Genomic DNA, 23,925 nt, shown 5'->3' with positions numbered 1-23,925 from the left:
CTCTTCAGTATTTCACCAGGCCCTCTTCCCCTCACAAACTGGGACGAACTCAACTCTCTGCTTTCTCTAGCCTTGGTCCTGGGCTGCCCAGTCTTGTAATAGAAAATCTGGCAGTCATAAGGGTTGAGTAACCCTTATCCAAAATACTTGGACCAGAAGTGTTTCAGACTTTTGTGGATTTTGCAATATTTGCATATACACAATGAGATATCTTAGGGATGGGACCCAAGTCTAAACATGAAATTTATCTGTGTTTCAGCCAGGCATGGTGGCTCACGCCTGTAATCCCAGCACTTTGGGAGGCTGAGGCGGATGGATCACTTGAGGTCAGGAGTTCGATCGAGATCAGCCTGGCCAACATGGCAAAACCCCGTCTCTACTAAAAATACAAAAAAATTAGCTGGGCATGGTGGCACGTGCCTATAATCGCAGCTACTCGGGAGGCTGAGGCAGGAGAATCACTTGAACCCAGGGGGTGCAGGTTGCAGTGAGCCGGGGTGGAGGTTGCAGTGAGCCGAGGTGGAGCCACTGCACTCCAGCCTGGGAGACAGAACAAGACTGTCTCAAATTTAAAAAAAAAAAAAAAATTATCTGTGTTTCATATACACCTTATACACATAGCCTGAAGGTAATTTTATACAATTTTTTAAAACAATTTTGTGCCTGAAATAAAGTTTATATACATTGAACCCTCAGAAAGCAAGTGTCAGGTGTGGAATTTTCCACTTGTGGTATCATGTCTGTACTTAGAAAGTTCTGGATTCTGGAGCATTTCAGATATTGGATTTTTGGATTAAGGATGCTCAACCTGCATTTTAAAATAGCATTTTCGGCCAGGCGTGGTAGCTCACGTCCGTAATCCCAGCACTTTGGGAGGCTGAGGCGGGCGGAATCACCTGAGGTCAGGAGTTCAAGACCAGCCTAGGCAACATGGTGAAACCCCGTCTCTACTAAACAATACAAAAATTAGCTGGGCATGGTGGCGAGTGCCTGTAATCCCAGCTACTCGGGAGGCCAAGGCATGAGAATCGCTTGAACCCGGGAGGCGGAGGTTGCAGTAAGCCAAGATGGCGCCATTGCCCTCCAGCCTGGGCAACAGAGTGAGACTCCATCTCAAAAATAAAATAAAATAAAATAGACTCCTAACCTCAGCTGGCCCCTCAATGCGGTTCAGCAATCTATCTCATAAATTCTTGGCTTCCTACACTGGCCCATCCCCTAAAGACTAAAGCTTTTCAACCCTTTGCCATTATCCTTCAGCTTTCCACCCAGCCTCTGCAGTCCTTCCATATGTGCAGATGAACCTGCTTCACAGACAAAATAGCTCCCAACATTCAAGTACTCCTTTTACCTTCTGTCCCTGGAAAGGGGCCTCATCCTTAACTGCCTTCCTGTCTCAGAGAAGGGGACTCACCTTCCCTCTCCAGGACTTACCTAACAGCCGTCTCCTACAGCCCTGGAACCCAGTCCCTTCCCCTTCTCTGGAACCTGCTCCACTAGCCCATCCTTTCTTTATCTTCAGGTTCTCTCTGTCCAGTGATTTTTTTTTTTCCCTTAAGTCTATAAACATGTTCAACTTACTTTCGCCATCCAGGCAACCGTCAAAAGCTATACTCCCACCTCTTTAGTCCCTTTGCTGACCAAAATGGCAATTTATCCAAACCGCTTCACCTAACTCCACTTCCACTAACTTCTCAATCCATCACAGCTCATCTCTTCCATCTCCTCTCCAACAGCCCATGCCTTACTGAACCTACTCTAATTTAGATACCAATGACCTCCTAAATGCCAAACAAAAAAGCCTGCTTTCTCCTCAGTGGCTGATAACTTGTAGAAACTCTATCCTTAACAGTGTTGGAAACACTTTTTCTCCTCCTCCTCTTCCCAAAACCTCCTGATTTTTCAAGGACTCCTTTCTGCCTACTTCTTAAATACCTAAAGGAGCCATACTTGACACTCTTACTCGACAAGCATGCTCTGGGGACTACCATCCATTTCCATATATGATACTGCCTACATTCTGTTGTCCTAAATTTCTTCCTCTAGCAACAAACTCTCTCAAAAGCACCAAAGTCATATTTTCAACTGCCTAGAAGAAACATCCACCAACAAGCAATTCAAACTGTAACAGATCCTAAATCTTCCCCCTTCCCCCACCTTCCCCCACCAAACCTACTCCTCCTTTCAGGTAATGGCATGACTAGGCATCCAATCTCCCAAGGTAGAACACTTAGGGTCATCCTTGAATTATCTTTCTTCCTCAAACCCCTAGCCTCTTTTATCTATCATCAAATCTCATCCATTTTTCTTCCTAATCTCTCTTGAATGCAGCTACCTCTCTGTCCCCTTTACTATTATTAACGTACTTCAGATCATCTTAGATATGAACCATTTCAACAGTTCACTGCCACTAATCTCTCCCTCACTTAAGTCTTATTCCACATACAAGGATTATCATCCTAAAATAAATTCAAAATTGAAACAGGATAACCTATTTTTTCCTATCAGACTGGCAAAAACTAAAAAGAAAAATAATACTCTGTGTTGGTTCCAGTGTAGGGAAATGAACATTCTCATAAACTTGGTGAAGGGAATATTAAGGCAAAATACCAAGAGAATTTAACCAAACTTCAAGCATAACCAAACTTGTAAATGTGTACACCCTTTGATCTATCAATTCTATTTCTACAAATTTATTCTAAGGAATAAAATAGAACGTACACAAAGATATAAAAGTATATCCTAAGTTCCCATCATTATCAGCAATATCAGCAAAGGCCAGAACTTTTTTCTTTTTTAATACACTATACTATATGCCTGGAATGTCTTCCTGCCACCCGTGCCATTCATCCTGTAAAACTAGAATTCATCCTTGATTTCAAAGGTCAGCTACTCCATCCCATCTCCATGGCAGTTTAGTCACACCTCTGCATCACACTACAAACTTTCTCTCCCACAGCAGATCAAAAGCTCTCCAGGGATAATGGTCTTATGCATGTATTTATTTAGCACATATCTGTATCTACGCTACCTACAACAATGTCTCACACATTCAGGGTCCAATAAACGTGTTGAATGAAGGCATTTTCTTCCCTTTTCCACAAATAATTCTTTCATTTTCAAAATCTCAAGAAGTTTTCAAAGGAGTTTCAAAATCTCAAAGAAGTTTCCTAAAATGCTGGTGGACTCCAGTATATTAATGTTATATTAAATTCCTGTATTAAAACAGGTATTCGAACAAAGCAAATATTCTTGTAAATTTATAAATAGTCTGTGAATCCTTTATATTTTAAGTTTAGTTCCTTAAGGCATAAGAATTTCCACACTGGGTCAGAACCGTGGCCTAGCCAATCTAGAATTTTATCTCCGAAATTGGTACCAAGAAGTATGTTCTAAGAAAATAACGGTTGTCTTTCCAGATGCTAAGATAAACACGTAAAGGTGTGTTTCAAAATACTTTACTTTTCTCCAATAACCTAATATGAATCCATCATACTTGATACCATGTTTTGGAATCATGTTTCATACTATACCAGAGCTCTTTTTCATGTTATCTGTTATGCAGTGTTTTACATATCATATAAGTACATAAGTATTACATAAACAGTACCGTGTATCCATATTCAAGAAAATAAGTAGCAGCGTGATACCTCACACCTGTAATCCTCCCACTTTGGAAGGCCAAGGCAGGTGGATTGCCTGAGCTCAGGAGTTCGAGACCAGACTGGGCAACATGGCAAAACCCCCTCTCTACTAAAAATACAAAAAATTAGCCAGGCGTGGTGGTGCGTGCCTACAATCCCAGCTACTTGGGAGGCTGAGGCACGAGAATCACTTGAACTCGAGAGGCAGAGTTTACAGTGAGCTGAGATCGCGCCACTGCACTCCAGCCTGGGCGACAGAGCAAGACTCTCCCTCCGAAAAAAAAAAAAAAAAAAAAAGTAAGTAGCTTGGTTAGACATTTTGTTTTTCCAAGTTGAACTCCTTTTAGGTTTCAAGAGAGTTCATAATTCTAATAAAGGCTGGTAACAGCCTAATCACATTCTTCATGATTCCAAAGTTCAGTTCTGTTCGTTTCAGCTTTTTTTTTTTTGAGAAGGAGTCTTGCTCTGTCACCCAGGCTGAAGTGCAGTAGCACAATCTTGGCTAACTGCAACCTCCGGCTCCCGGGTTCAAGCAATTCTCCTGCCTCAGCCTCCCACGTAGCTGGGATTACAGGCGCCCACCACCACACCCGGTTAATTTTTGTATTTTTAGTAGAGACGGGGTTTCACCATGTTGGTTGGCCAGGCTGGTCTCGAACTCCTGACCTCAGGTGATCCACCTGCCTCGGCCTCCCAAAGTGCCGGGACTACAGGCATGAGCCACCACACCCGGCCTCACTTTTCTTAATTTTCAGTTATCTTGTAGGCTGCAAATGGAAACAACAAGGCAGGTAGGCCTATGAGATTTACTTTTACAGACATTTAAGTCAAGAAAATTTCACCCCTGATGTAAATTAGAAGAGGCAGCCTACAAAAACACCTTTGACAATCACTGTACCCCAAGACTTACAGGAAATCATAAGGTAGTCCTCACAGTTGCCTTTGTCATCATCCTGCTGGTCCACAGGGATCCCATTGGCATCTATGACTGCTTCAGAGGCACAGTCTGCTACCAATACTTCTTCTGAAACTACGTCGGTAGTCAGAGGATCAGTGACAATTTCTGCTTCCACTACACTATCATGAACCACATGTTCAACATGTCCAACATGTCCAACGTCAGACACATGTATAGAATCACCCGTCAAGACGTGTTCTGGCATAGACATTGAGGCTGAAGTAATGTCAGAAGCTAAAACATCATCTGGGACTGTGCAATGTGCTAAAGAAACTTCTTCAGTTACATCTGAGTCCAGCACTTGCTCAGGAATGATGACCGTTTCAGACACATCTGCTTCTTCCATGATATCTGGGCACTGAACATCTTCTATAACAACGTCCTCAATAACATCTTGGATTACAACTGAATCTGGGTCATCAGGAACAAAGTTATGCACAGTTATGTCTGAATCCACAACATCTGAAACAAAAACAGTTTCTTGTACTTCCACAACAATTTGATCACCATCCATGTGTGTACCATCAGCTCCTTAAAAAAAAAATTAAAATGACAAATTTCAGGTAAGTATGCATGACTACAATTAACGTAAATGTTACTTAATTTCTACTGGGAAAACAGACTAGCTCCTCAGTTTTCTTAAACATTAAGATAGATTAAAGAAATAAAGAGGGAATCTATTTTTGAATCACATGTTTTTAACCCAAGAACTTTTGTAATCATCTCAAATCAATAGATTTTTAAAAATTAGGAGAACAAAGCAATTGAGGCAGTCACAGAAAAAATACATATATGAAAGTAAAATTCTAGGCACACTAATAAAATCCATATATAGCCAGGTGCAATGGCTTCACACCTGTATTCCCACCACTTTGGGAAGCCAAGGTGGGCAGATCACTTGAAGCCAAGAGTTTGAGACCAGCCTGGGTAACATTGTGAAACCCTGTCTCTACTAAAAACACAGAAATTAGCCGGGCATGGCAGCACAAGCCTATAATCCCAACTTCCTGGGAGGCTGAAGCAGAACTGCTTGAACCAGGGAGGCGGACATTGCAGTGAGCCAAGGTGGCACTGCTGCACTCCACCCTGGGTGACAAAGCAAGACTCTGTTTTTAAAAAAAAAGGCCAGGCGCGCTGGCTCAGTCCTGTAATCCCAGCACTTTGGGAGGCCGAGACGGGCGGATGACCAGGTCAGAAGCTCGAGACCATCCTGGCTAACATAGTGAAACCACGTCTCTACTAAAAATACAAAAAAATGAGCCAGGTGTGGTGGCGAGCGCCTGTAGTCCCAGTTACTTGGGAGGCTGAGGCAGGAGAATGGTGTGAACCCGGGAGGCAGAGCTTGCAGTGAGCTGAGATCGCGCCACTGCACTCCAGCCTGGGCAACAGAGTGAGACTCCATCTCAAAAAAAAAAAAAAAAAGAAAAGAAAACCATACACATAGGTACTTAAGGGAAGATTACAAAAATTAATTAAGTAGGCCAGGCGCGGTGGCTCACGCCTGTAATCCCAGCACTTTGGGAGGCCAAGGCAGGTGGATCACGAGCTCAGGAGATTGAGACCAGCCTGGCTAACACGGTGAAACCCTGTCTCTACTAAAAATACAAAAATTATCCGGGTGTGGTGGCGGGCGCCTGTAGTCCCAGCTACTCAGAAGGCTGAGGCAGAATGGAGTGAACCCAGGAGGCAGAGCTTTCAGTGAGCCGAGATCGTGCCACTGCACTCCAGCCTGGGTGACAGAGCAAGACTCCGTCTCTAAGTCTCTTAAAAAAAAAAAAAAATTAAGTAACGCAACTTCAGGTGACAAACATACTATTTTCCTTCATTATATGTGTTTTACCTTTTTGCTCCACCTCCCTCTCCTCAACTCATATTTGTTCTTCTTTCCATCTCTCCCATGTGTTTCTTTTACTTCTATTTTTTTTCCTTTCTCCCTTCACACGCTTCCCTTTTTGTTCTGGTGCAATATACCACCAATACGCTCCATCTATGGCTATAGAAATTTAGAAATCATCCTCTGAATCTAGGACATACAAGGATCAAAGGATAAATTAAAAGAGGGACTAAAGACCACAGTTGAGGAGGAAAGACAACTGGGTTGAGGAGGCTCTGGAGACTGATGGGATAAATACAAGTGCAGCTGCGCTGGAGTGGTGGAGGTTGAGAGTAGTTGGAGCAGGAGCTGCCCCAACTTCACCAGGGTACGTTGCCTCCATCTAGCCTCCTCCCGTCCCCCTAGACCCCAACTCCCAAGGCAGTTCCTCGGAACATAGTTCCCCTACTCTAGTCCATTTTGCAGTTAAGGAATGAAGGTAGAGGACTGAATCAGTTGAAGCCCAGTGAGATTAAATGACTTAACCAAGATCACACAGTTTGCACAGTGTATGGTGCTCAGAAAATATTATTCTGAATGAATGTCACAAATGGAAATAGAATCAAATATCCTTATCAAAAATATAAAATAAAATAAAAGAAGGCTGGGCACAGTGGCTCACGCCTGTAATCCCAGCACTTTGGGAGGCCGAAGTGGGCGGATCCCGAGGTCAGGAGATCGAGACCATCCTGCCTAACACTGTGAAACCCCGTCTCTACAAAAAATACAAAAAATTAGCTGGGTGTGGTGGCACGTGCCTGTGGTCCCAGCTACTAGGGAGGCTGAGGCAGGAGAATTGCTTGAACCCAAGAGGCAGAGGTTGCAGTAAGCCGAGATTGCGCCACTGCACTCCAGCCTGGGTGACAGAGCAAGACTCCGTCTCAATAATTAATAAATAAATAAATAAAATATCTTGGCTTCTGTTCTACAGAAAAGCAAAGAAAGTTTTATAAAAGTCTTACCTACATAGCTATTCAGTAGATTAGTGCCTCTGGTTGACTCAGACCAGGCTGAGTCCAACCAGGTGCCTAACTCAATGACTATGTGTCACTGGCCAGGCCCTCAGAGAAATACATAGCTTAATCAACAACCAAAAATGATCAGGTCTGGCGTGGTGGCTCATGCCTTGTAATCCCAGCACTTAGGGAGGCCAAGGCGGGCAGATTACCTGAGGTCAAGGGTTCGAGACCAGCCTGGCCAACATTGTGAAACCCCGTCTCTACTAAAAATATAAAAATTAGCCAGGCGTAGTGGTGCATGCCTGTAATCCCAGCTACTCGGGAGGCTGAAGCAGGAGAAGCACTTGAACCCAGGAGACGGAGGTTGCATTGAGCCGAGATTTTATCACTGCACTCCAGCCTGGGTGACAGAGTAAGACTCTGTCTCAAAAAAAAAAAAAAAATCAAAGGCCAAAGAATATTAAAAATTATAGGAAGCCAACTAATATCTATTTTAATTACATCTAGAAATAATAAAAAGAATATGTTCACTTTAGGCTGGGAACAGTGGCTCATACCTGTAATCCCAGCACTTTGGGAGGCCAAGGCAGGCGAATCACCTGAGGTCAGGAGTTCGAGACCAGCCTGACCAACATGGAGAAACCCCATCTCTACTAAAAATACAAAATTAGCCGGACATGGTGGTGCATGCCTGTCATCCCAGCTACTCAGGAGGCTGAGGCAGGAGAATCATTTGAACCTGGGAGGCGGAGGTTGTGGTGAGCAAAGATCGCGCCATTGCACTCCAGCCTAGGCAACAAGAGCAAAACTCCATCTCAAAAAAAAAAAAAAAAAAAAAGAGTATGTTCACTTTAATTTCTACAGAATTTCTACAAAATGCTTTATACTTGTTTTCAATATCCACAATATTATCATTAAGTAATAGATCACTAATCTCCATTTAGCATACATAAAGATGAAAGCATCTAGTGGCAAGAGCACTGGTTATAAAACGTAAATCAGCCGGGCGCGGTGGCTCACGCCTGTAATCCCAGCACTTTGGGAGGCCGAGGCAGGCGAATCACTTGAGGTCAGGAGTTCAAGACCAGCCTGGTCAACATGGCAAAACCCCATCTCTACTAAAAATACAAAAATTAGCCGGGCATGGTGGTCTGCACCAGTAATCTCAGCTACTCAGGAGGCTGAGACAGGAGAATCACCTGAACCAGGGAGGTGGAGGTTGCAGTGAGCAGAGATCATGGCCACTGTACTCCAGCCTGGGCAACAGAGCAATTCTCCATCTCAAAAACAAAACAAAACCAAAAAAAAAAAAACCAAAATCTAAATCAGAGAGTACATCAGGGTAGGACACTTATTAGTTTTGTGACCTTGGGCAAGTCATTTAACCTCTGAGTTTCAGTTTCCTCATCAGTAAAATGAGGACAGTAGTATCTGCCATGCATACCTCACAGGACTGTGGTGATGATCAAATGGGAATGTATGGGAAGTGTTCTGAAAAACTGTAATGAGAGGTTTCATTATTATTATGACATGAAAACGGAGGCCCTGGCAGATTAAGTGACTTGCTCAAAGATAAACAAATACCATTAAGTGTTATCAATCAAGACTAAAACGCAATAGCCCTTCAACCTACCACTTAGTCCATTACCCAGGTTTGCCTGTGGCAAGATTAAGTGAACAAACACTGCACATTTTTCTCCAAAGAGTTTAGTCTCTTTCAAGTATATTACTTATATTTCATGTTCCAAGGAAGAAAGAATTATAAACCTTACATTTATCATTATCAAATTGAAATTACCAAACGAGTTAAAAGAGTATCCCAAGTTGTTAAGAAACACACACACATCCCCACTGGATTTAGAGATTCAAGAAAATTTTAAAATTTGACCGAGCACAGTGGCTCACACCTGTAATCCCAGCACCATGAGAGGCCAAGGTGGGAGGAGCACTTGTTCGAGACCAGCCTGGGCAACATAGCGAGACCCCGTCTCCACAAAAAATAAAATTAGCTGGGCTTGATGGCGCACATCTGTAGTCCAAGGTACTCAGAAGGCTGAGGTAGGAGGATCCCTTGAGCACAGGAGTCTGAAGTTACAATGAGCTATAATCATGCCACCGTACTCTAGCCCAGGCAACAGGGTGAGACCCTGTCTCTAAAAGAAAAATAAAATAATAAGAAGAAGAAAATTTTAGGGCCAGGTGCGGTGGCTCACCCCTGTAATCCCAGCACTTTGGGAGGCCGAGGCAGGGGAATCACGAGGTCAAGAGATCGAGACCATCCTAGCCAACATGGTGAAACCACGTTCTACTAAAAATACAAAAAAATTAGCTGGGCATGGTGGTGCACATCTGTAGTCCCAGCTACTCGGGAGGCTGAGGTAGGAGAATCACTTGAACTCGGGAGACAGAGGTTGCAGTGAGCCGAGATCATGCCACTGCACTCCAGCCTGGTGACAGAGTAAGACTCCGTCTCAAAAAAAAAAAAAATTTAAATTTAAAATCACTGACATTTAATTTCCTGATAAAGTTGATTGCTATTTCTTTAATATACTACAATCTGATCATTTACAGTCCAATGGAAAACTTATTAGCATTTTATTTATAATAAGGGTAGCTACCTGGTGTGATATAAAACCCTTTTATTTTTTATTTTTATTTTTTTTCTCTTTTGAGACCATGTCTCGTGCTATCACCCAGACTGGAGTGCAGTGGTGCAATCTCAGCTCACTGCAACCTCCGCCTCCCAGATTCAACCGATTCTCATGCCTCAGCCTCCCGAGTAGCTGGGATTACAAGTGTGCACCACCACACCCAGATAATTTTTTTGTATTTTTAGTAGAGACGGGGTTTCACCATGTTGGCCAGGTTGGTCTTGAACTCCTGGCCTCAAGTGATCCACCCACCTCAGCCTCCCAAAGTGCTGGGATTACATGTGCGAGCCATCATGTCTGGCCTCAAATCCCTTTTACGTTATAAAACCAAGTATAGGCCAGGCATGGTGGCTCACGCCAATACTTACAGGAGACCGAGGCAGGCAGATCACATGAGCCCACGGGTTCAAGACCAGCCTGGGCAACATGGCAAAACCCCGTCACTACCCAAAAAAAAAAAAAAAAATACAAAAGTTAGCCAGACATTGTGGCACACACCTGTAGCCCCAGTTACTCGGGAAGCTGAGCAGATCACTTGAGCCTGGGAGGCGGAGGTTGCAGTGGACCCAGATGGCGCCACTGTGCTCCAGCCTGGGTGACAGAACGAGACCCTGTCTGAAAACAAAAAAACCCAAAACGCAAGTGTAACCACTTTACAACGTTATATAATTATAACCATGGGTAATCTGAAATACATGTTTTCTAATACTGTTTTTTTCCTATTTTTAGAACTTCCTGAGTATAATTTTTCCTTGTACACTATGGGGAGTGAAGACTCCATCTTCCTGAAGCAGAAGTCTCTTTTTGGGAACTTGTGAGAGAGAGAGTTATAAAAATAGGACAGGGTCAATGTGGGAGACCTTCTTTATCTGCTGGGTATTAGAGAATAGAGAAATGACAGGATCCACATGTTATTTTACAGTGAGTACTCTGATCAGCAGGCTAGATAAGAGAGACTAAGGATAAGGAAAATAATGCAAAAGTTATTTCCAGACTAAGAATGAGACATAGAGCCTGTCTATGTGGTAGGCACTAGGATGAAGAAGAGCAGATGTAAATAAAGAATATTTTTTCTTTTTCTTTTTTTAAACAAAGGTCCAAACAAAGCTAACAAGGAATATTTTCAAAGGGAAAAACAACAGGAATTAGGGACATAATTCGGCAAGATATTATCTTCATAACTGAAGATAAAACTAAGGTTTGATATTGCTGCTGTTACTGACAAGAATATGAGAGTTGGTTGTGAGGGAGCCACATCTTTGAGGAGGGTAATAATAATGTGCTCACCGTAACATCTGTGAATTTTGACAGGATAACAAGATAACCTGTGAATGATCAATGTGAGAGTTCTAGCAATTCATTGATGACAACCAACTCCAAATCTGGTAGATGGGAAGTGGAACAATTCAAGTAGTTATACCTGTTGCATCAAAAAATGAGTTTGGCTCTTGTTGTAATTCAAGCCCATCTTCATCCATGGCCTTTAATTCTCATCAGTCACAGCTCCTAAATCAGGGAAAAAAGTAAACCAAAGCCATTAGTTTTTTCATATCAGGTATTAAATGCCATCATGATAGTTTCATTTCTGAGACACTCAAATTATGTGAAAGATAAATGTGTATCAAAAACTTACCTATCTAAAGTAAAATAGAACTTACTTGATTTACAATGATAAATGGGCATCTATATGACAAAGCAGGGCAGATAAACAAGTCAACTTTGCCTGGACTTCTTTTTAAGTTGAAGCAATAAATGTATTGCTTAGGTCTATCAAGTGCACACATCTTGATGAATTCTGATACATACATAAACTTTTGTAATCACTACCCTGATCAAAATATAGAACGCTTTTAAGACCCCAGCACTCTTGTGTCCTCAGTCTGTAACACCCCATGTTCCCACAAGGGTAACCAGTTTTGTTAAGATTCAACTTAAAATACATTCTGTAGCTTATTGGGGGAAATTTTTGCACAATTTTCATATTCTTTATATGTAATTAGTCTACTAACTTCCAACCAGTAGATTACACAACGATAAAAATTCAAAGTGCATAACTGTAGTAAACAACCCTTGGGATTCTGCCTAACCTCTCTTAACTAATCCTCTCATCTAGAGAAGTAAATTCCCATAGTGTATTTATATTCTCCTGGCCACAGTTGATTGGCACTAGCTATAAAGCGGTAAACAATAAGTTCATCTTTAAGCACAATAAAATCAAAGTCCTATCCCTGAGAATCCAAAACCATGAGCAAGAATCAGTGTCTGTCTGTCTGTCTGCCTCTCTCTCTCTCTCCCTTTCTCCCTCTCTGTCCTGGTGGCTGGAACATAAGAGCTGAGAAAAGTCATTTTGCAACTCTGGCTTAGACTGTGAGTGCCTTGAGTAACAGAATAGAGTAAGCAGGGAGGGGAGACAGCTCTTTAGCTCCTGGTTCTAGACCTATCTGAGGTCCAGCTATATTCCTGCCTTGAATTCTTGTAAGACATTCCAATGGCCTTAATTCTCCCTTTTCTACTTAAGCCAAAAACTTCTGACAAAAAGAACTCTAACCAATAATTTTCACCTTTACCACTTTTTTTGCTGATTTTATAAGTACTACATGCTTATTAAAATTTCAATTAACAGAAACACAAGTCATTTTTCTAAAGCTAGGTGACATCATTCCTCTGTTCAAAAATGTTTAATGGCTTCTTGCTCCCTCTAAATAAAATTCAAACACCTGTCATCTTCTAAGTTCTGGCCCCAAACTACCTTCCCATCATCATCTTCCCTAACTTTCCTTCAAGCACTTCCCTCTACCACTGTCAGCACGTACACAAACACATGGCCCCCACCCACACAAAGTTCAGCCAAACAAAAATGCTCAACATCCCCATAAAACCCCAACTTCATATTTGATTCAGGGTTCCTTCTACCTGGAACACCTTTCCCCCATTATCTCTGCTTTGATCTTTCCCTCTAAATCTCCTTCCCCACAAAAAAAAGAGAAAGCTGGAAACAATTTTTCCCTCTGAAATTTCCACAGCACTCTATTCTTCTCTTATTGTACTGGTTTGTCATATTATGATTATTTATATATGTCTTATTTACAGATACTAAATTACATATATAGTCCTTAAAAAAATCCATTAACATGGAATAGTAATGGAAATATCCATTAAATGTTAATTGAGAAAATTAACATTCATAAAAGGAATTCTCAACATATCAACTCTGAGATACATTCTACTCATTTTTAAGAAATAGCATGTTTCATGTTATTTATTCAAACTGTTTCAAATAAAAGTAAATGGGCTGGGCATGGTGGCTAACGCCTGTAATGCCAGCACCGTGGGAGGCCGAGGTGGGTAGATCACCTGAGGTCAGGCGTTCGAGACCAGCCTAACCAACACGGCGAAACCCCTCCTCTACTAAGATACAAAAAAATTAGCAGGGTATGGTGGCGCATGCCTGTAATCCCAGCTACTCAGGAGGCTGAGGCAGGAGAATCGCTTGAACCCGGGATATGGAGGTTGCAATGAGCCAAGATCATGCCACTGCACTCCAGCAGCCTGGGCCATAGAGCAACACTCCGTCTCAAAAAAAAAAAAAAAAAAAAAAAAAAATTAAAGAAAAAAAATTAAAGCAAATGAAAAACAGAAAGTGTACATGCTCTGAAAAAGTTATTACTGCCCTACTCCCGCAAAACCACCTCTGGCTATAGAATACCTTTTCCCCCTTTTAAAAATGATAAACGTAAATTAATCTTCTAAGCATTGGCTGGACGTGGTGGCTCACATCTGTAATCCCAGCACTTTGGGAGCCTGAGACGGGTGGATCACCTGAGGTCAGGAGTTCGAGACCAGCCCGGCCAACATGGCGCAACCCCATTGCTACTAAAAATACAAAAATTAGCCAGGCGTGGTGGTGGGTGCCTGTAATCCCAGCTACTCAGGAGGTTGAGGCAGGGAGAACTACTTGAATCCGGGAGGTGGAGGTTGCAGTGAGCCAAGATTGCGCCACTGCACTCCAGCCTGGGCGACAGAGCGAGACTCTGTCTCAAAAAAAAAAAAAAAATTCTAAGCATTATGAAACACTATGACATTAAAGCAAGCCAATTAAGAAGGCAATAAAGGGGATACATTAAGGTATTTAAGCCCCTCACCGCACAAATTTCCCTACATAAACCCAATCCCATCAGCTCTACGGATTCTCAACTTGCAGAACAACTTTTCTTGGCATTCATCCTCCTTGGCATTTCTATTAAACAATCAACTCCCTAATTTGTGAAGTGCTCTCCTTCCTCTGTTGCTTTAAGTGACTTCTAGTTCTCTTCCCTCTTCTTAACTGCTGGCTGCTCACCCTCCCCTCACCCCTTATACTGCGGCTCAGCCCAGGTGTGTGCTCAACCCTCTCCTCTTCTGCTTTCTCTTTATTCCCATGGTTTCAACTACTATTTCCACAACAATGATTCCTACAATCATCCTAACATGTCCAACAGACTGTTGAATATTCTCATCCCGATAAAACCCAGCCTTCTCCTGATATGACCACTATGGCCTTTTTCTTCTTCTCTGCTCACAGTCAGATTGCCAGATCTTGTCAATTTTCAACTTCTCAAGAATCTTTTTTTTTTTTTTAATTCCTAGTTAGCATTCCCACTCAGCTTCATATTTCCTGATCCCCGGGGGATGAAAATAGCCTCTGGACTGGCCTTGCTCCTTTCTGCCACTCCCACAACAAATGACTAGAAACCCTAATACTACACGTAAGGGCTGGTGCCAAGTATTGAGGCATTTCTGCAATCTGTAGGCAAATTAACCCTCCTGAAGCACTGCTTTGATCATACCACTTCCCTGCTCTGAACACTTTAGCAGTTCCTCAATACTCAAAGGCTCTGCAGTATTAACCCAAGCTACCATTAACAGACTGATTTGCTTTCTTCTCATCCTTTTACATCATGTGCATTTCCTAATAGATATTCTGGCCTACATGGGGGTGCCCGCTCATCTCATCTTAAGTGAGCAGTAATTATTCAACAAACTATTGTTTTGCCTGGTCATTTTCCCTTCTGTTTTGTCATTACAAAAATTCAAACATTCTAAACAGAGATGACTATACCTCAACTTTGTAACCCCTCTGGAGTTAGAATACTAACTCCCTTTGACAATCAGAATGAAACTGTTCTCAGAACAGAACCTACTCAGAGGAGTTCTCAGATACGATAAAGGAAGGGTGGAAGAAGGTACGTGATAATGTAACTGGCGGTGTCCATGCCTTTGTAGTACAAACCAAGCCCAGAGATCAGTTGAACCTAAAGACAAATAAGCAGGATGTTTCAGAGAACCAAGAATCTCAGAATTTGGGTGAACAAGTACTAACATTTAGTCTTACTATCAAACACCCTCAAGGTATTTCTGGGACTCTACTAACACCTCAAACTCAGTAAGATATTCCCTTCCCAGTTACGAGAATCATGATCCTGAAAATAATTCACAATGGAAAAACATAGTTTTTGGGAACAGACTGTGAGGACAGAAAGTAAAAAAAAAAAAAAAAAAAGAAAGAAAGAAAAGAAAAACATATAGTTTTGAGGGAAATAATGGATGGGCTGGGAGAACCCAGGAAATTCACAAAAATGTCCTTCCATTCTTTAAAATAAAGCAATATCATCCTAGAAGAAGGTAATTATAAATAAAATATATAATAAAGCAATAAAAGTTAACAGGTATAGCAATGGCATTTTATCTATCTTAAATTAGGGATCACAGATATAATTTATTTGTTTTGTATCTTTTGATGCTTAGATACTTCTGTGATCTCCCTCTTGGGCAAGTTAACAGGATTCTTATTTATTCACTTTGCTTTTTGCAGCTAATATGCATATAAAAATCACTTTTCTGCTTTTGGTCTCCCAAAACCTCACTGCCTGTTAATTCTATGACTCAACTCTAATTCTTCTCACTAAGTCACACTCAGAGAACTAAATTTTATTATACACGGTAGAAGGAATGCTTAAGCTGCAGGAAAGGCAAACAAAGGCAAATGTGTCTATAACAATTTGTCTTAGAGGGAAATCAGAACTGGTGAAAACTTATATTTAAGGCCTAATTAATATCTTCTCTCTTAAGCTGCATTTCTTTCCTAATTTTTCCCCCATGTTGTTCAATGTTAGCCATGATTTCTCCAGATATCTCATTTTCAAATCTGGAGTCATATTTCTCTTCTCTGACTCTACCAGCCTTTAAATTAAATTCATCTCAAAGCCAGTAACTCTTATACTTATCACTTCCTCTTTATTCTCACTGCTACCACTCTAACAAGTTCTCTTCTCACATGCAGACCATGTGGGGCCTTTTCAATCAAAAGACTTAAGCCCTTCTTGAACTTAGGAAAGTTTCTTGTTGTTTCTATACTTTCCTCCATTTTCTCTGTTCATTCTTACTAGCATTTATTACAGGATGTAAGAAGGCTATACTAAATCTAGCTTCTATATTGCTTTAACTTTTCTCTCATATTTTCTTTGTCTTTCTACTACACTCTCAGAGAATCCCTGAATTCTTTCTTCTAAGCTAGCTAATTTGATCTCCACCCCATCTACTGAATTTTTCTTTAAAAGATCATATTTTAATTCCAATAGTTTCTTTTCCATAGCAATCTTTTCTTTTTTGGGTGGACACGATATCTTCCCAAATCTCTCTGTGGATTTAAAGTTCATTCTGTACCCTATATAAACTGTCTCCTCTGGTGTTTCATTATTCAGTTAGTTGAATTTGGTGCCTCTCTTTTAAACTGCTGGTTTTCCTGAAAAGCATGGTTCTTCCTGGTTGTCTATTCCTACTTGTAGATGAGGGTCCAGACTAGAGTTATATTCTGACTGCTGGGGTGAACTTCTTCAGCCCAAGTGATAATTCCTGTTTGCCCAACAATAAACTTAAATTCAGATCACAGAAGTCCTATCTAGAATGAGTCCATAGGCGAGAAAGAAGCCATGTAACCAGCCAGGTTCTCCTTTAACGGTGGAAGAGTATCCCATCTTCCAGGTGCTGGAGGTTCAGTATCCTTCAGGATAGCCACAAGCTACCTAAACTACTGCCCCTATCTTTCTTGCTATACAGCACTCACTTTGGAATTTCCTATGGACAAACAAGCAATTCAGAGAGCTGAATTTTAGGCATTATCCCAGCAGGAAAACCATTACGGGCACCTATACTAATAGGTAAATGGCTTAGCTTTCCATGGCTTTAATTATCTGGCTGTACTCACGGCTTGTTCTATCTCCAAGTGCCTCCCTGCTTTTGACGTTGGTGGTACTGCAGGATGCCAATTCTTGGCTGGTCCCTTCTACTTTCTGAATAAGGTCACACGTTCACTAAGCTCTCTTGGGTTTTGACATTAATTGATTTCCAATTGCTTTATTCAACCAAAAATTCATCATATTCTAATTCATACCACTGAGGTTTTCTTGTTTCTCTGGATTTGTTTTTATATTCTTTATGTGATTTTAGAAGGAAGAAAAAATAAGTGTGTGTGTTCTCTAGTCTATGTTGAATTTGAAGTCATTATGCATTTTTATGTGCCAAATAAAACAGCATGGAAATATGTAAATATAAAAAAAGCAAAAGAACCTATGAGACAGTAATAAAAAAAATCAATAGTAGTGGAAGGTTACAACAACTATCAACACTTAACAGATCAACTAGTCTAAAAGGAAAAGAGAAAATGTATATAATCAATATTAATCTAATAACTGTAATTCAAGTTCCATTCTCTAAGAAAAGAATATTTTATTTTCAAATAGCCCTGCCTACTCCACGTCAAGAAGAGGAAAAGAAAATATCTGCTGTTGTAAATAGAGCCCCATCCTTCCTTGCCCTGGCCCATCTGGAACTTTTGTAGGCTTTGCTCAAACAGTCAAGGCCAAGTTTTTGTATTAGTTTTTCCATAAAACCACGCTGAGGCAATCAGTAATTTCAAGGTTTTGTTTGTTTAAAATCTAAGAGTCCAAACTTTCACAATCTATTAAAACTTGGCTGTAAAATGACAAACCTTCTTAAAGCCTATTTTCTCAAAGCTTCTATTCCTGCTCAGATTAAGAGTTGACACAATACTCTCTGAACCTACTCGTACCAATGAGCTACAAACACTAGTTTTAAATGCTTTTGTTTTTAAGGCTTAGCTTGATGTAAGGAAATGCACACATTCTAACTAATTTTGAGATATTTAAAGCAGTACAGCCTCCTTAATAAAGTACTGCCATTTAATGCATTCAATAATTTAGCAATATCCATGTTCATTACATAACATTCTACCATATATCATAATGGAATGAGTAAAACAACTCAACTCTTTGGATCACTCTTTTATTTCATAGTGAAAAACTTTAAAATAGCTTATTAGTTTTTGCTGAAATTCTGAAAAGAAATTCTATTCACGTTTCCTCTACTGAAGTATTCTACCTTTAGTTGCAGACTTAGTTCGAGCAGTGTGAGAAACACTTGATGTAATCAAAGGATGAAGACAGGATTCTGACATGGTATCAAGTGGAGATTTAGACTACATTGTACATGGAATAAATGAAATAAAACCATCCTAGGTAAAATTTTTAAAAGGTTAATTTCTGTCAAATGCAGTACATGATGAAGAAAGGTTTAAGCATCAGAAACTGTTTTCTTACACATTTCCTTTTTCTTGCACCTGCTACCTTTCCCAAAATTGGGCATTTAATTTATCTCTGAACTAGTAATTAACATAGTTGTTAACTTAGTAAGTTCTTTTCTTATCAAACCCCTTCTCAATGAGCAATATGTCTCCTTGTATTAGAAAATCTTTCTGGCCGGGCGTGGTGGCTCACGCCTATAATCCCAGCACTTTGGGAGGCCGAGGCTGGCGGATCACAAGGTCAGGAGATCGAGAACATCCTGGCCAAGATAGTGAAACCCTGTCTCTACTACAATACAAAAAATTAGCCAGGCGTGGTGGCACGTGCCTGTAGTCCCAGCTACTCAGGAGGCTGAGGCAGGGGAATTGCTTGAACTCAGGAGGCAAAGGTTGCAGTGAGCCAAATTCGTGCCACTGCACTCCAGCCTGGTGATAGAGCGAGACTCCGTCTCAAAAAAAAAAGAAAGAAAAGAAAATATTTTTCTGATACTGTATTAGGATTTGGGGTTTTTTTAAATTAGTGCAGTCTCGCTTTCATGTTACTTTATTCAAGCTATTATGTGCTTTCCTTCATTTTCTGGTAACTAGTTGTAAAAATCATGCCTTGCAGGTTTACAGTTTTCAAAACACTCTAAATATATATATATATTCTTTTTTGAGACGGAGTTTCACTCTTGTTGCCCAGGCTGGAGTGCAATAGCGCGATCTCAGCTCACTGCAATCTCCGCCTCCCAGGTTCAAGCAATTCTCCTACCTCAGCCTCCCAAAAGTAGCTGGCATTTACAGGCATGCACCACCACGCCTGGCTAATTTTTTGTATTTTTTACTAGTAGAGACAGGGTTTCACCACGTTGGCCAGGCTGGTTTCGAACTCCTGACCTCAGGTGATCCACCCGCCTCAGCCTCCCAAAGTGCTGGGATTACAGGTGTGAGGCACCACGCCCAGCCCTAAATATTCTTAAACTATGATCTTTCTTAACATAATTGTCTTGCCAACTCCCTTGTCACTGATCACCAATACTGTAATTTGACCCATATTGACCATACTATATCTCACCTACATGAATGCATACTATTATTGCTTTTCCTAAATACATTACTTTCGGCCTATGAGGTTCTGTAAACTCAGTGTTAACACTTACAGTATTCTCTGTATACCTTAAGCACTGGCAAGAATATAACACTGGGCCTTTCAACAACTAGAACAAATATTTTAAATGGACAGTTCCAGAATTGTGGGGTATTTTTACATTGATCTTTTGCTAATGCAATCAGCAATGTGTTTTGCACATGGAATTTAATAAATCCTTTAATCATTAAAAAAATAATAAAAGAAAAGAACAAGCTGGGCAATGCAGGGGCAGGTTTGAAATACGCCTGCTTCTCACAAGACCAACAACAGGCATGCTCCAGGTTGAGTATCAGCAACCATTAATTTCATGACCATTCTCTGGAGCAAAGCTAGGGAGCCAGCTAATTTTTACCCCAAAAAAATCTCCAAACCAAGCTTTTTCCAGGGGGTTGGGAAGACAATAAAATACAAGATAATAATTTAAAAGAGGGGAAGAAACTGGGAGAAAGCACAAACATATATAATTTGAAATAAGAAAAAAAAAAACAGACAGAAAAAAGAAAACAACTTGTATGAAAATGGTCTAGAATTCTACACTAGCACAGTGACGGAAAATGTAAATTACCAGCATTAACTCAATAAAAGAAAACCCGATCGTCATGAATTTTTTCTTTTTTTTCTTTTTTTTTTTTTTTTAAAGAGGGGGCCTGGGCACAGTGGCTCACACCTGTAATCCCAGCGCTTTGGGAAGCCAAGGCAGGAGATCACTTGCAGCAAGGAGTTCAAGACCAACCTGGACAAAATAGCTAGACTCCATCTTGACAAAATAATTTTAAAAATTAGCTAGGCGGCCGGGCACGGTGACTAATGCCTGTAATCCCAGCACTTTGGAAGGCTGAGGTGGGTGGATCACCTGAGGTCAGGAGTTCGAGACCAGCCTGGCCAACATGGTGAAACCCCATCTCTACTAAAAATACAAAACTTAGCTGGGCGTGGTTGCTCACGCCTGTAGTCCCAGCTACTCGGGAGGCTGAGGCACGAGAATCACTTGAACCCAGGAGGCAGAGGTTGCAGTGAGCCAAGATCGCGCCATTGCACTCCAGCCTGGGCGACAGTGAGACTCTGTATCAAAAAAAAAAAAAAAAAAACCTAACAAAAATAATTTAACCAAATTACAAACTTGGTTAATTATGAATCCCAAGTCAAGTATCCGCAAATGTGATCCGTCATGTAAAAAAAAAAAAAAAAAAAAAAGCACATCCATGTACATGTACACACGCACACCACAGACCTTGGCACAGTATGAAGAATTCAAGGATGGAGCCAAATAATGGCCCAAATTAATAGGTCAAAAAAAAAAAACGCCTGATATTCTCAACAGATGCTGAAAAGTTGAAACTGAACGCCTACTTTTGATTTAAAGCAAACTTTTGAGTCAAATTGGGATAGATATTTTAACAGTTAACAAATTAAATAAATAGGATACACGCTAAAACATGGATGACCTTGAAAACAATATGCTAAGTGAAAGGAGCCAGACACGAAAGACCACGTTATAGGATTCCATTTATATGAAACGTCAGGAACAAGCAAATCCACACAGACAGAAGGTAGATTAGTGGTTGCTAGGGGATGAAGGAAGCGGGGAGAGGAGAGTGATTACCAATAGGTATAGGGTTTCTTTTTGGGGTGACGGAAATGTTCTAATTAGTGATAATAGTTACAGAACTCTGAATCTACTAAAAAACCACTGAAATGTACATTTTAAAGGGTAGATTTAATAATAGCTTTATCTCAATAAAGCTGTTTAAAAAATACTCAAGTATATGCAATCTTAAACCAGTTCATGTCAGAACATGTGTTTTGGGATATGAGAATGATGTCAGTTATCACTTTATAACAAAAAGACATCTATTAAACCTAAGGTAAAACATTAGAAGTATTCTCTCTAAAGTCAAAATTAAGAATGGCCATTAATACTATTATTATAGGATTGTGTGACAAATGCCAGCCAGTGTAATTAGGTAAGATGATGAAATAGAAGATATAATTATTACTTGAAGGAAATTAAACTTATTTGCATATGCTATATCTAGGAAATACAAGAGAATCGACTGAAAAACTATTATCGGTATGAATTCATAAGGTGTGCTGGTACAAAATTAATATACTTGAAGACAAAAGCTTTCTCATGTAAACACCTAAGAATGAAAAAATCCCACTGATAAGAGTAATTAAAAACTCTACTGTGTGGGATTTTTTTGTTTTTTGAGACAGAGTTTCACTCCTGTTGCCCAGGCTGGAGTGCAATGGCACGATCTCAGCTCACCACAACCTCCGCCTCCCAGGTTCAAGCGATTCTCCTGCCTCAGCCTTCCAAGTAGCTGGGACTACAGGCATGTGCCACCACGCCCAGCTAGGGATTTTTTTTTTTTTTTTTCCTTTTTAGACAAATAAATAGAGAAAGCAATCTTGCTCTTGAATATGTTACATTAGGGCCAGGTGCAATGGCTCACACCTGTAATCCCAGCACTTTGGAAGGCTGAGGCAGGTAGATCACTTGAGGTCAGGAGTTCGAGACCAGGCTGGCCAACATGGTGAAACCCCGTCTCTACTAAAAATACAAAAGCTAGCCAGACACGCGGGCGCACACCTGTAATCCCAGCTACTCGGGAGGCTGAGGCAGAAGAAGAATCACTTGAACACAGAAGGCAGAGGCTGCAGTGAGCCAAATTTGCACCACTGCACTGCATTCCAGCCTGGACGACAGAGGAAGACTGTCTTTTAAAAAAAAAAAAAAAAAAGAAAGAAAGAAAGAAAAAGAAAAAAAAGAATATGTTAGATTAGTAGTATCACTTCTCCCTTAATTAACCTCTACATTCAATCAAAATCCCAATACACCTTTCTTTAAATCAACTGACCTTGTATGTGTAGGTCAACTTTTGGACTCTATCCTGTGCCACTGGTCAATCTGGCTTTGCGCCCACTAATTTAATCACTGTAGCTTTATAATAAGTGTTGATATATGTTAGTGTTAAGGCTTCCAACTTTTTCTCAAGATTGCCTTTGCCATTCTTGGCCCTGTGCCTTTCCATGTAAATTTGAGAACTAGCCTATCCAAAAGAAAAAAAAGCAGCAGTGGCAGCAGCAACAGCCCTATGGAGATATTTATTGCAATTGCACTGAATTTCTGTATATATCAATTTAGAGAGAACTGACATCTTTACAATACTGACACTTCCAATCCAACGAACATGGTTATCTCTTGCCATTAATTTAGGTCTTCTTTCATTTCTCTTAGTAAGGTTTTTACTGAAGGCCTTGGTATGCTTTGTTGGATTTATTTCAAGGTATCAGATGTTTTTTGACCTTATTATATATATTAGTTTTCAAATTTGATTTTCAAATTGTTTGCTGCTGGTATAGAGAAACAGAGTTGATTTTTGCATCTCAATGTTCCCCAAGTATAATACAATAAAATTAGAAATAAATATAACAGAGATAACAGTAATACAAAAAGAAAATCCTGTAAATACAAAGTTCTAAATAATTTTAATGGGCAACAGGAAAATTATGGAGATCACAATATATTTAGAACTAAATAATAAAAACCAATTCATGTCAAAAATCATAGTATCCAGAGATAGGGAGAGTTTGGTTAACAGATACAAATTATAGCTAAATAGGGGGAATAAGTTCTAGTGTTCTATAGCACTGTAGGGTGATTATAGTTAAAAATAATTCATTATGTATTTTCAAATATCTAGAAGAAAGGATTTTGAATGTTCCCAACACAGAGAAATGATAAATGCTGGTGTGACAGATATGCTAATTACCCTGATTTGACCATTACACATTGTATACATGTACATAATCACTCTAGCCCATAAATACGTGTATTTCGGCTGGGCTCAGTGGCTCACACCTGTAATCCCAGCACTTTGTGAGGCCGAGGCAGGTGGATCACCTGAGGTCAGGAGTTTGAAACCAGCCTGGCTAACATGGTGAAACCCCGTCTCTACTAAAAATACAAAAATTAGCCGGGTGTGCTGGTGCACGTCTGTAATCCCAGCGACTCAGGAGGCTGAGGCAAGAGAATCGCTTGAACCCGGGAGGCAAAGGTTACAGTG

The 23,925-nt window shown here is 40.5% G+C and overlaps 1 protein-coding gene across 24 annotated transcripts in view; it reads right to left on the bottom strand.

Moving 5' to 3' along the window:
* ZFX (zinc finger protein X-linked) overlaps positions 1-23,925 on the bottom strand; it is a 65,536-nt gene that overhangs the window by 30,250 nt on the left and 11,361 nt on the right. For 7 of the 24 annotated variants that reach the window (XM_055376388.2, XM_055376391.2, XM_019019641.4 and 4 more), the window contains 3 exons: positions 11,506-11,591; positions 10,584-10,700; positions 4,555-5,133 (listed from right to left, as the gene is read on the bottom strand). In XM_055376388.2, coding sequence (XP_055232363.1) covers positions 4,555-5,133; positions 10,584-10,700; positions 11,506-11,563 — 754 coding nt within the window. In that variant the 5' untranslated portion in view covers positions 11,564-11,591. Of the gene's footprint in view, positions 1-4,554; positions 5,134-6,442; positions 6,596-8,878; positions 8,934-10,583; positions 10,701-11,505; positions 11,592-22,448; positions 22,577-23,925 lie in introns of those variants that run through there. The other 17 variants (XM_055376401.2, XM_055376399.2, XM_031005909.3 and 14 more) reach the window with 7 other exon arrangements.

Source organism: Gorilla gorilla, chromosome X (genome assembly GCF_029281585.2).
Source record: "Gorilla gorilla gorilla isolate KB3781 chromosome X, NHGRI_mGorGor1-v2.1_pri, whole genome shotgun sequence".
Classification (NCBI taxonomy): Eukaryota; Metazoa; Chordata; class Mammalia; order Primates; family Hominidae; genus Gorilla; species Gorilla gorilla.
Note: the sequence above shows the minus strand (reverse complement) of the source record. Positions and strands in the feature narration are given on the sequence as shown.